Raw genomic sequence first — 13,601 nt, 5'->3', positions numbered from 1 at the left:
AAATCGACATATTTCAAAAATAACTAAATGAAATATTGACGAAGGAGGTGGCGATGACGATGTATAAGAGGGCATGTGAATTATCCTCAATAAAAAAGCCTAGCTCTATGAGAGGAATGTACGTGGAGTGTCATTTAATAAAGCAAAACACTATGCTCATGCGACTATCGGAAACGAATATCTACATGGTATCATTTAGCCTCCGACAAAGATTAGCATGCACTAAAACCAAATAGAAAAGCCTTAAATAAAGCTTGCATTGTCACAGAAAGCACGAGATTCCGTTGACTATATAACATGATATAAACAAAAAGAAAATGAGAGCTAATAACAAGAAGACCATTTCCAGAATACAGGTTAACGTTTTTCCCGCAAAGCCCCTTTACCTTTTCTTTTGCCTCCGATATCGCCAAATGGATTAAAAACAACCGACTACCTGTATATTGTGAAGTTGTATGATATTCAACCACCACCCTATAAAAACAATAATTGCAACCATTTCCCAACTCGTATAGTTGTGGAGATGCACGCAGTATAACTATACCAAAGGAAGTTCCTTGTCCGATTCAAGATCAGCATAGCCAGGATTGTATAATTTCTTCTAGTCGTAGAATTTGAAGAGAAATAAGTTATGAACTTAAACATTTTAAATTGGACATTTACCTATTATGGTCCAAATTCAAAAATCTAAGTACATGGTTAGATTTTTTGATGAAATCAAACAAAGTGTAATTTTGGACCCCGATTTGGACCAATTGAAAACTGGCCTAAAATCTAAAATCTGAATACATGTTTAAATTCAGCATATCAAAGAACACTAAGAATTTAATTTTTGTTTAAAATCGCTCTAAATTTAATTTTGGACCCTTAGGACCTCAATCATGTCATTGTGGATCAATTTAAAAACGGACCCAAAATTCAAAATCTAAATACAATGTACACGGTTAAATTCAGCATAATAAAGAACCCCAAGAATTCAAGATTTTGAATTGAACCCCATTGAAATTAGTCAAGAAATAAGCAATTAGAAAAGTATTGTTTTTGATCCCTTTTTCTAAACAGTCAGGGCCATAACCCCCAAAATCAATCCCAACCTTCCCTTTTAAATATGGAACCTTGCGGTACTATTTCATTGCGATACATAGACTTATACTCAAGTTATTGTCTGTTTTTTTGCCCCTTGTTTGTCCCTAATTTCTAAACGGTTTGGGCCATAACCCCCAATATCAATACCAACCTTCCTATTGTGGTATGGAACCTTGTGGTACGATTTCATAGAGATCCATACACTTATAATGAAGTTATTGTCTTCGGACGACGACGACGTGGACGACGACAACGTCATACCATTAAACGGCCGCAAAAATTTTGCGGTCGTATAAAAATACACGTATAAAACAAAAGCGGTTCAAACTTTAATTTAATACTAGTAATAAACTTTCAATCGTGTTTTAAAACGCGGCGTTTGGTGTATACATGTAAATAAGTTAATACATTCTACATTATATCACTTACTTGTGTATATTGGGTCTTTCAGATTTTTATGTTTCAGTGACGGCGTTTTCCATATCTTAAAATGATAGATACTCTTTGGCTGTTGAGACTCCTTATGTGTCACAAAAGAATTATTGTTTTTAAACTCTAAGATGTATTCCTCATTTTCTAAGTGGAATGTACCATACTGAAAGCAAAAGAAGCTCATCAAAGATAAAAGATTTTTAATTTAGGGCACCAGACGCGGGGACTCATCGGTGGTGCTCGAATCCAAGCAGTTAGAAATGCAAAGTTGAATTGCATATAAAACCAAAACTTCCAAAGCGTTTTGACAAATCATACAATGTATGTCTAGGGGTAGAAAACCGTTTTTATTTTATAAACAAAGACCAGTTAATCAAGTATATTTATCAATACTTTATCTTACAATTTAACTATACTAGTATAATAAAAACGTATATGGCTAAAAGTTCAATCTACATTTATTACTACAAAAGATCTTTTCCATATTTTGATCCGCGACGGTCATCCTGCAGAATTGTAAAATAAATATAACATTTTCGTCATGAACATTGAAAATCTTAATAAGAGGAGTTGCTAGGTATACTTCGATGGGACAGCAATCAAACAATTCAACAAATAAAAGACCCATAGAGGTTAACATACAGTCTTTAACAATATATAAAGCCATAAAAAGACCCGAGTCTATTTATAGATATAGACTATTATGCAAAGTTCTGCTATTAGCACCAACTATCATGAAGAGCAAAATATCTGTCAGAGATGATAATACAGACATCGGACATAATTGGTATTTGAAAGAGGGCCCTTTATAGCTTGCTGTTCGGTATGAGCCAAGGCTCCGTGAGGAAGACCGTACTTTGACCTTTAATGGTTTACTTTTATAAATTTTGACTTGGATGGAGATTTGTCTCATTGGCACTCATACCACATCTTCTTATATCTATTTGAAAGACTCTTGTAAGTTTAACATTCTTTAGTGAGCCATTGGGTTTTGTAAAATGAAATCACTTTTGTTTTACATTCGGGAAATTAATGGCAGGTTTCCCCACTAAGGAAAACATTAAGAAATACAATTCATTTAAACAAATACAGCTAGCTTTTAGTGAGTTTTTGATAAGCTTAAATAAATAAATGCAATTTATCTGCATCAAATGTTTTTCAAATAGAGACATTTTATGTTGTACATTGTACTTGTGACATTGTACTTGTGACATTTATTTGTACACAGTTAAAAAAAAACTTTAAATTTTTTTTAAATAGATAAAGATAAAACTATTTGTCTATACGAAACCTTGTCCTGGTCGCACTTTCACATTACCCGGTTCAGAGAATAGAGAAACCTGTATTAAAATCAAGTTTGCCATTTAGTTTTAAAAAATCACATCATATTGACGTATTACTATCTTTCTAGTTGATGTGACCAATTCATCGTAAACTACATTTAGCCAAAAGATAAACCAGATACGAGAGAGACAAGCGGACGGACGGGCGGGAGGAAGCACTAACTTCCTTAAGCAGGGCGTATAGAAATTTAATTTATAAGAATTTATTCATCGGGAATTTTACCTCTTTGTGTATGCATTCAACTAATAAGGAAACAAAAAAATGACTCACATGTTTCATCTTTATTTTCTGAGAAAAATCAATCAACGATATCCTTTTATATTCTTATGTAAAAATAGTTTTCATTTTGTTCATATTTGCTATTCATCGTTATCATGTTTTAACCGTCTCAGTGCAAAGAAATTTTGCAAAACGAACGTATTCCTTGAAAATGAGCTCGCTGATTAAGGGTCTAGATATGGGGGTCCTTCATACCTTTATTCTTTATCTCTATTCTTTATTTTTTACACTTTATTCAGCATCTTTTGTCAATTATTCTCCATTCTGTAAACCCCATCCATGCAGACCCTCTTGAATTCTTACTTTTAACTATCATATTACCATGACAATGATGTTAAAAACAGCAGGGTGTAAACTACGTTTTGGTCCAAAAATCTATCATTTCTCAAAATCGCATACTACATAAAGTAGCTGAAAGGGTGCCAACTTAAAATACGTTTACAGAATGAATCACATTGTCGTACGATTTTTAGGTGAACCATAGTCATTCATGTATATACCCCTTATGGCAGTACTTATATATGTAAACTGTTATAAAACTCCATATCTAGTAATAAACCAGAAACGAAGGTCAAGATTATACATTGCAAAGGTCAAGGATATTAGAATGACCATTTTTATATAAGTACAATGTGTCCGGAAGGAGTTACCACAATCTATCTAATATTACTGATCTCAGCAACCAAATATGTTTAATTGTCATATAAATTAAGTCATTTTCATAATTTTCGTTTCTTGTATTTATTTCTAGGAAAGTTGGTACCAGCAAATTTTCAGTGGTCCATAGCTTACATTAAGTAGTGTCAGAATTGTTTGTAAATCATATTCCAAGGTCCTATAGTATATACCTCAGGTAAGAAAATGTTAAGCTATAGGACGGGAAATACATGTAATGCTAGGGGCAACATTAACGGGATTTAAATTCTCATATGTAAAGATAATGTAGGATTTTGGATAGATCTAACAGACTTCTGTTTTTGGCATCACCTGTATTGCTTCAATCTACGTCTTTTTCGCTTAGTTTGGTGGGCTTCTAAAATTCGACACCTGTTCAATTTCAGCAGTAAGAGTATACCCGACATGTTCTTCATTTGCGATTGACCAATGATATTGTAAGGAATCATGCCACATACATGGACCCCAACCCTTTTCTACATGTAGCACCAAATTAAACGAGGCTGCATATTTATACATCCCACAGGCACAGTCAGGCACACCCTTTCCACGCGAAAATAAAAACAAACAAAAACGAAAAAATTCGGCGATAGTTCCATTTGTAAAGACACATAACTCTAAAACGGTATAAGTGAGGCCACCAAAATTCAAACTTGATCTGTGTTTTGTCGTAATAAGTATTGTGTATACGTTTCATAACATTTGGTTGATGCAAACTAAAGTAAGAGAACGGAAACCAATTTTGGGACGTACGTACGGACGGACAGACGGACAATGGTAAAACATAATGACCCTCCGCTACGGTGGGGGCATTAAAAAGAAAACTCACCTCACCACAAGGTTTTCAAGGTGTTATTTTTCCTATGTCCAGTAAACCCTTGTGTTGAATTCTAATTGGTCATATCTATCGTATAGTTCATGTCACCCCCTTGAATGACCACTGTGTTTCAATCTAAATGTATGTATACGTACCATATGACTCCTTAAGCCATCGATAGATTCAATGTAGAACGAGGCTCCATTGGAGGTGTCGTAATAATAATTCACATCCTGCAAATAATGTGTTAAAATATTTAATAAAGAAAATAAAGAACACAATTATATTAGCATACGGAAATTTCAAATCACATCAATCAGTTATTTGCGAACAAAATAGCTAAATTGTGTAGAAAGGATTCACGCTTAATTTGCATAATTCAGAGAATTTAATCCAACTCTAATCATAATATCCAACTAACTATCCTATCGGAACCCACTCCTCTGTAAACCTGGCAAAATATTTATCAAATCGTTTTTTTTTTCTTTCCAAATATTTCCGGAAGTACTATATTGACAGAATTCCACGCTCCGGAGTTAATAATCTAAAGCATTTTTTAACAAAGTACATAAAATTGATAATCTTTGACACTTTATGCACAATAACATGTAAAAATAAATGATACATAATGTTTCCCTGCCATGTGAAATGGCTTTAGGGAGGGGTCCATTACATATTGTCTCCAAATATTTGATAATATTTAACTGAATTCTGCCTATATATATATACACACAGTATACATAAGTTTGACGATACCAGAACTACAGATAAAACTTTTATAAAAAGACAAGAAGTGGTCTACGAAATACTATTTAACTCTTCAAAAAACCAATGTTGCTGCGGAGGTGTGGAGGTGTCGAAATTTACTTTTTAATATAGCACCCGTCATTTCCAAGTCGATTTAAGAAAAATCTCTATAATGGGTGTTTCTGCATGCATCATTAATGTTTAGGGATACTTCATAATATCAGGAACATCACGAGAAAGGTACACATGTTTTTCAAAACATGCTTTAAATGGTTTAATTTGTTGAATTGTTGCTCTGTTCTAGAAGAAAAGGTCAATAGTTTACATACATGACTTGTACATATATTCACTGAAAACTTCAAAAATATAGGTAGGTCAATTTCATCCGAATTTATAGCTACCTAACCAGGATAATTTTTGAAAACTTCTTCAATTTGTTCTTAAATCTATAATATCATTGCGCTCAATAAAAATGCCTAAAGGTTGTCTATGTATATTTTTTCCTCCTAACAGATGTTCTTCTGGAAGCTTTGTTATAAAAAAAAATCTAAGATATCTGTTCCTATCGGAACAAATATTCTATACCCTTTATCAACATGTTTATGGCGACAGGAACAAATATCCTATATAAACTCTTTATTCCTTCAGGAATAAGTTTTCTATACCCGTCATGCCTGTAATATTTCTTTTTGATATTTTGATATTATACAGGAACTACTATTCAATGACAAAATTGCCAAACTTTACAATTTTGAAAGCTTTTGATAAAGTTCAAGTACTTCCCCGATGATAATTCTAATTACAATGCTTGAGCAATCATTTATACAAACACAGCAAGCAAACCAATCAAAGTCTCACTCTACAAGCATTAGGAAATTAGCTCTAACCAAAACCATAGATGTATACATCTATGCCAAAACCAATATTTTATCAATCTTCTTCTACCAATACGCGGCCACCATCAATAAGTTGATTGTGGTGGCCGCGTATTGGTAGAAGAAGATTCATAAAATATTGGTTTTGGCATAGATGTATACATCTATGGTTTTGGTTAGAGCTAATTTCCTAATGCTTGTAGAGTGAGACTTTGATTTATGGTAGTAAATCTATGTATACTAAATAATCTATTTTTGTTATGAGTTCTTTGTTTCGATGTAAAATTGGGGGTAAATACAATAATTTTTATCCTTGTTTTTAACGGCAATGTGTATAAAGCGCTGAATAACATTTTAATTCTAATATGGATATACATAATGCATGGATAATTGTCATAAAATTCTTTAAAAATAAATTATTCAATATATCTTAAATGTTCAAACACTAGTTTTATCATCTTTAGTATCTTGATCCCATTGGGTGGTACACATTTAGGGGAAATTGACCATACTTCTAACGAAAAGCACACGCTTAAACTATCATTCATTCACCAGACACTAAATGATCAAAGTAATATATTAAGTGTTTTCAAGTAGATACATGGACATGACCTCTCATCATTTAGCAAATACATCGGTATTTTTACATTGTTATAAGCTTTTAATATTAACAAGTATATTTACATAATTAGTATTTTCCTTTGAAGCGCCAGTGGGTACTAGAGAAACTCTATATATTTAAGATTAACAATATATATTAGTTCATGCATGTTAAAATACATTATTTTTTTAAATTCATACACTCACTTCGATGCTCCCTTTCGGGTATAATTTTTGTTTTAATATTTTATCCTTTTTTGATCATTTTCACCATCTACTTGCTTGTTGCCTTCGAGGCTGAATTCACCGAAGTGAACGGACTATAAAAACTGGATTTTTTTTGGGTTAAATTTGTGCTCTATACTGCCAAATATAAGCATGCACATATGTCATACAAAGTACATCATATTGCAGTTAGTTTTATGCTTTTGTATGCATGTGTGTATATATACTTACGTGTAAATCTGTGTGTAAATCTTCTCTTATTATTGAGCCATTTTGTGCAAAAACGTACACTGGAATTCTGGAATTCAGTTGAGCATTTTGTTGTAATTTTAATATCACAGGTTTCGATGAGAGAGAAAATTTTAATGAGATATCGTATTTAGAACTAACTGAACGTCTATATATATTGTTATCTAATAACTCTACTCGTATGGAACCTGAAATCAGAAAGAAGTGGATGTTAAGTAAGTAGTAATCAAATCCTATCCCTTCCTAGTCTTTTTTTTCACCATAATACCACAACTAAATAAATCGTACGTGCAATGGTCTGGATGAAATTAGATTTGCCATAACTTCCAGAAATTCTCAAAAATCGACAAAAAATAGCTGCTATTGTAATTAAACTTATTTCGGGGCCTTGTATAGCTTTATATGCGGTGTGAGTGTTGCTCATTGTTGAAGGCCGTACGGTGGTCTACAGTTACTAACTTTTACATCATTTGGTCTGTGGTGAAGAATTGTCTCATTGGCAATCATACCACATCTTCTCATTTTCATATTAAATGTATATGGATCGTAGCCCTTACGAAATAGTATACCAAAACATTTCAAATACTCGCTTACTAAATTATTTTTACCTATCATGTTTTAACTATGTGGAACTTGGCGCAGTATAGTAGGTTCGCGCTGACGCGAGCGACGTTAAGCAGTGAGCAATCGATCAATTAACAATTATGTGAAAAGCTTGTGCATATTTTTGATATCTTTTTCTCTCAACAAATCAAATTACATCGTTAGATCAACAACTATGTTATGTCATTAGTGATGTTGAGCAGGGACAGAGATTGCTACAATGTACAATATCTTCGAATCAAACAATCAGAGCTTTTGAGTTCTACATCTGCAAAATTCTTATATAATATCAAAATTTACCAAGAAGAAAAATCTAGATCTCGGGACCCTCCAAAAAATCATTATGTGTCCCTGTGGACCTCTAACCATGTCGTTTCTTTCGAAAACTTTCACAAATGTAATTTTTTGACAAAGGTTGGTTGAACCAAAATTCCCGCTAACCCTAAGTATTATTCATAGGCATTATATAAACATACACGTTCTTGGTCAGAATATTCCAAAAGGTATATGGCACTGATCAATAAAATTGCTTATTTTATGTAATCAAACGATTAACTTTTTTTCTTTATCTTCCGTAGCCTCTCCCCCGTATACTACACTTTGATACTCGCAGGCCGACTGCTATATGCTGTTGTTTTACCAAAATTACAAGCAAATGAAAAGGCACAGTGACCTTTATCGTATTTATTTTGTCCATATATCTTAATTAGTACATTTATAAACAACTTACCAGAGTTGAAATTAACATCCTGGTTTAAAACAGTTTGTTTGAAACAATTGTAACCACCGAAAATCCATATAAAATAACATAAAACGAACTCCAAGTGAAACATCTTACATTTGTAAAATATTGAAAATATAAGGAAGTGAGTAAGTACACTTATAATAATCATGTGACTTCAATAAATAATCTTGTACAATAGATATTGCGCTGTTTTCCGGATGACTGACTCCAGGGTTGAATGTGTATTGCCGTTGTAAACATTGTAAATCAAGACAGCGTGAAATTTGACATTTAGATATGAGTTACCTGATTTTCTCACCTAATACAGGTAAAATAAAGGTAATCTATAAATATGAACAAATAACGTACAATTATTGTTACAAGGTCTCCTATATTTTATTTTTTTATCAATGAAAGTTTAACTTTCAGATCATAATCAATTACATTATGTTGGACTCGTACCGCTCAATTCAATTTAATATATATAATGGAATAACTTGAAAATAATTTTTGAATTATTATTTCTTTTCCTATCACACGGCTACATCAAATGACCCCTCCCAGTTTTTGGCCAATCCTCCTGTGTCAAAGTTCTAAGTAACTTTAACTCTACTACTTCACATGATTCATCACCACAAACGTCAAAAGATGATAAATTCTGTTTATACGAACATATTTGTTTATAATTTATTTTTTTTATCCCTGGAGAACAAACAAATCTGATAATTGAAGAACTAAGCTAAACAATATTTAAGACAAACACACGGCAGCAGTAACCACTATCAACATATAACCAACGATTACACACTACTTGTATCTATCTAATCATTCTTTTCTTAGTTTAGATAAAATAAATAATTATCACAGGACTGAAAGTGTGCAAAAATATATGAAGAATACAATTAAACACGTTATCAACTCATATAGATGCTATTAATTTTGGCATTTAACCTTGAAATAACTGAGGTACGAAACCTCATATACATGATTGAATTCCAGTTGCAAATATTTCTAGCATATTCATTTGAAAGACACATTAACATTATTTAGATTGGCTCTAAGCGTTTCAAAATATAACCACAATTGAAAACTAACAACTGGCCAGAACAAAGCGCACGTGTGTCCTCCCCTTGTTCTCAAAATATTAAAGATTGATCGTTACCTAGTCCATATTTGTGTTGATGTTCAATCGAACTCGATTTCAAGTGGAACATCTCTTGTCAACTACAGATGGATGAATTGATTTAACGTCCAGTGGCCAACTTTACATGCATATCAGGACGAGAACATGTTGATGTAATATAAAGGCCGTACCTTGACCTATAATGGTTTACTTTTATAAATTGTAACTTGGATTGAGAGTTGTCTCATTGGCACTCATACCACATCTTCCTATATCTATATATAAGCCCTGTTTTGTACAAGACTGAATCACTGAGCTGGATTATTAACGTGCTTGTTCGTAACAGAACATAGGAAGGCATGTCACCCTTTATTACTCGAACTCCAAGTCGACAAGTCTTTGTTGTTACTTCCAAATGCCGCGTGCTTAACATAGAGGCAGCAATTACCTACATATATACATATATATGTGCAAGATTTTGGTTTGACCCGATCAGAGAATGAACCCATGACCTCCCACACTACCAAGATACAACCGATGCGGTCTTTCACATAAAATATAATCTCATGGATTCTCCTTGGGTGATCGAGTGGCCAAGATGTGTTGACTTTCGTCACATCATGAATTTTCAACGGTATTTTTACAAGCGGCGAATGATCTAGCCAAAAAAGCAGAAGGGATGGATATTTTTACTGCAACTGAAAATGACAACATTTTAATATTCTCCTGATGAATCATAAGATGACAAAAGTACAGATAACCGGATACATCCCTTTGTATATGTAATATTTATGTATTTTCCGATATGTAAAGCTTTTGTATATCATTTAGTTTCATTGTAATTGTCTGTATTTGATGTTATCGCCCTGATTCACATGTCGGTATTCGCTCTGATTCACATAGTGTTATGACGAATTACAAAAGTTTATAAAGTCATTAAATGTGTTTCCTTGACCACTAATTATGTGACATTATCGTCTGGGGAGGGGATGGACATCTCAAAGTCCCAATGTTGATGGTCAAAATGAAAGAAAGGGGGAAGAACACGTTGAGAAAGGTAACTCGTCCTTGGGGAGGAGGATAAAAATAAAGTTTGAACTCAGAGACTAACAATTGAAATAAATACTAGTAAATGAAAGTAAAAAGATCAAGAATACGTGTTAACAGAACACCGTGCCCCCCTCGCATTATCACATTTCCATATTGAGTAAACCATGGAATAAGAATTATATATTATATATAATTTGGCATAAGTACTAAACACGTTATTTTAACCAAAACTTCTACCTGATACGGAACGGATGGACGAACGTAAGGCAGAGCCAGAAACCGGAAAAAACAATGCCCGTCTACTATCGCAGTCGGGACAACAACAAAAAATATAACACTTGCATTTTACTAACTGGGAGCCATACAAAACTAAATTTAGTTAAACTCATTCAGTTATTATCATTTTATGTGATTACTTTATTTAGAAACAAAAATTCAGTTATACTGATGTACAAGTTTTAGACGACCAATTGGGGGATTCAGAGGAGGGGTGCCGGTGTTTGAGGTTTTTTTTTTTGTAAAATTCGAAAATACTGGTCAAATCAGGTACAAATGTACCAAAACCTTCTTGATCCCGCCTCTTTTGACGCACACACACAGACACACAAGAACACATTTTAATTCCTTTTGAAACCTTATTACGGATCTCTCGAAATGAATATCTGACCTGCTGTCAAATCGTGCAGTAAATCACCGTATATCATTGTATATAATCGTATCACGGCTGCTGATATTACATTTTTATGCTACATTACATAATTGGAGATTTGCCTACTACCATCAACAGAACAAAATATTACAGTATTACAGGAAAAAGAGATATTTTGTAATACAAATCAAACGTTGTAACTGCCAGAAAATCGATTTAACAGAAGTATGATTCACTTAACTATGACTGTGTCATTTCAAACTGACTTATAAGTGTATGCGGTTTACCGAATAAAAGTGTAAAGTTCTAGTGAACAATGAAACAACCCAAGAGAACCCCAAACCGAAAAATCGAATAAAATTAAATTTAAACAAATATACCCACGATTCTTGAAAAGTTCCCTCCTTGACCCCGTATACAGAAAAAAAAAATGAAATCAAATTATACTTAATTAAATATACCCCAGAAAAGCAGAACGAGCATTATTTAAGTTCATACCACAGGTGATTGGCTATTTTCTTTTTTAATTAATTCACAATAAAATTTCTAAATTTCTTCAGTATGCAGAATGGTGCTGTTGGTCGTGGGGGAGTTCATTCCCCAAGCACCTGTAGTCCGTACTATTATGTTTGTAGCCATTTGAAGTGTCTAACTGGTATAGTCTAAATGTGTGGAATGTTTACAGTGAATTCATCAAATGACAAAAAAAAACAAAAAAAAACTGCTGGTCTATAGACTATTGGATTGGGTGAAAGAAAGCAATAATCTTATTAATTACTGGCATTATTTACGGTACTTAGAATAAAATAGCGTGAGACTTCTGATTGGGTAATACAGATTTGGAAATATATTTTATTTGTAAAGCTTATCCATTTAACACATGTTAAGGTAAAAAAATTCCGGGAAATTACATTTATATTTTTTAAAATGTAGAAATTAACCTGTCAACTAAGGAGCCATTCAAAACTTGCCTTTCTATTGAATGCAAACATTGGAAGCTTCCATTATAACTGTATTTAAGGGCACTCTTTCCACATGCCATATATTTTTTGTTTTTGCTTTAGTACCAACTAGAACTGCTATACATTTTTTATATTTGTTTATTCTTTAACAATGTTAAAAAAATAAAATTTTGAACACCTTTGGTATCCAAAAGGAAAATGCATTGCTAATAGTTGCGCTCTTGTAACCTAGAGACGTTCTTGTAACCTAGAGACGTTCTTGTAACCTAGAGACGTTCTTGTAAACACTTCTTTTATTAGTATACATAGTTTATATATGTTTGAATTTAAAATTTATTTATATAAAGGTTGCGTTACATTTTTGTAAATGAAAGCAATAAATATTTACGAGTAAATAATATCACATATAAAGAAAGAAAATATGAACATGATGAAGGAGAAAAGAAAGAGAGAAAGAAAGAAAATCAAACTTTTTTTAGTGTGGTGAACAAAGCATGAGTTAGATATAATCATGATAATAGGATGAAACTATTTTTCCTTAAAATATTGAAAAAAATAAGAACATAAAATAGTGTACGAGAAGAAGTATTTTTTTAAAAAAAACTATAAGAATATTATTGAACATGTTGAAATCGCAGAATAATAAATCAATTGTAGAAACATGATGAACAAAATCCGATAAAATCATAAATCTTAGCGACAAAGAACTATATCAGTACGAATACAAATATATTCAATACACACTTATTACATATATAATTATAAACATAACCTGTATGTATAATACACAGTTGGATGTGTATGATAAAGTCTATGGCTTATAACCACCCACATAATTTTACCTATTATTTTAAGTACTACAAGTACATAAGTTTTGCAATTAACTAGAAAAATTACTTACTTTGTACTTCAGGATTATCATTTATGTCCCAATTACGATATTGATCTGATATATCAGGTGGTTTATCTTTCACTTTACATTTTATCGACGTTAATATTGTAAAAATCCATATTGAATACAAAAATAAGGTGTTCATAATGAAAATACTATTAATATTTCTATAGAGAGAGTAGTTCTACACGTGCACTTCATTGTACGCTTCTATTTATAGCACATGATCAACACACACTATCTCACATCGATTCTGGATCGGATTACGC

The 13,601-nt window shown here is 32.5% G+C and overlaps 1 protein-coding gene across 4 annotated transcripts in view; it reads right to left on the bottom strand.

The window, feature by feature from the left end:
- The window catches only part of LOC127717564 (A disintegrin and metalloproteinase with thrombospondin motifs 6-like), a 50,990-nt gene extending 37,389 nt beyond the window's left edge, over positions 1–13,601 (bottom strand). The window contains exons 1-4 of one of the 4 annotated variants that reach the window (XM_052223251.1): positions 13,342–13,601; positions 7,312–7,517; positions 4,789–4,866; positions 1,516–1,681 (exon numbers count right to left, since the gene is read on the bottom strand). In XM_052223251.1, coding sequence (XP_052079211.1) covers positions 1,516–1,681; positions 4,789–4,866; positions 7,312–7,517; positions 13,342–13,477 — 586 coding nt within the window. In that variant the 5' untranslated portion in view covers positions 13,478–13,601. Of the gene's footprint in view, positions 1–1,515; positions 1,682–4,788; positions 4,867–7,311; positions 7,518–8,662; positions 8,891–13,341 lie in introns of those variants that run through there. The other 3 variants (XM_052223253.1, XM_052223249.1, XM_052223252.1) reach the window with 3 other exon arrangements.

Source organism: Mytilus californianus, unplaced genomic scaffold (assembly GCF_021869535.1).
Source record: "Mytilus californianus isolate M0D057914Y unplaced genomic scaffold, xbMytCali1.0.p SCAF_10, whole genome shotgun sequence".
Taxonomy (NCBI): Eukaryota; Metazoa; Mollusca; class Bivalvia; order Mytilida; family Mytilidae; genus Mytilus; species Mytilus californianus.
Note: the sequence above shows the minus strand (reverse complement) of the source record. Positions and strands in the feature narration are given on the sequence as shown.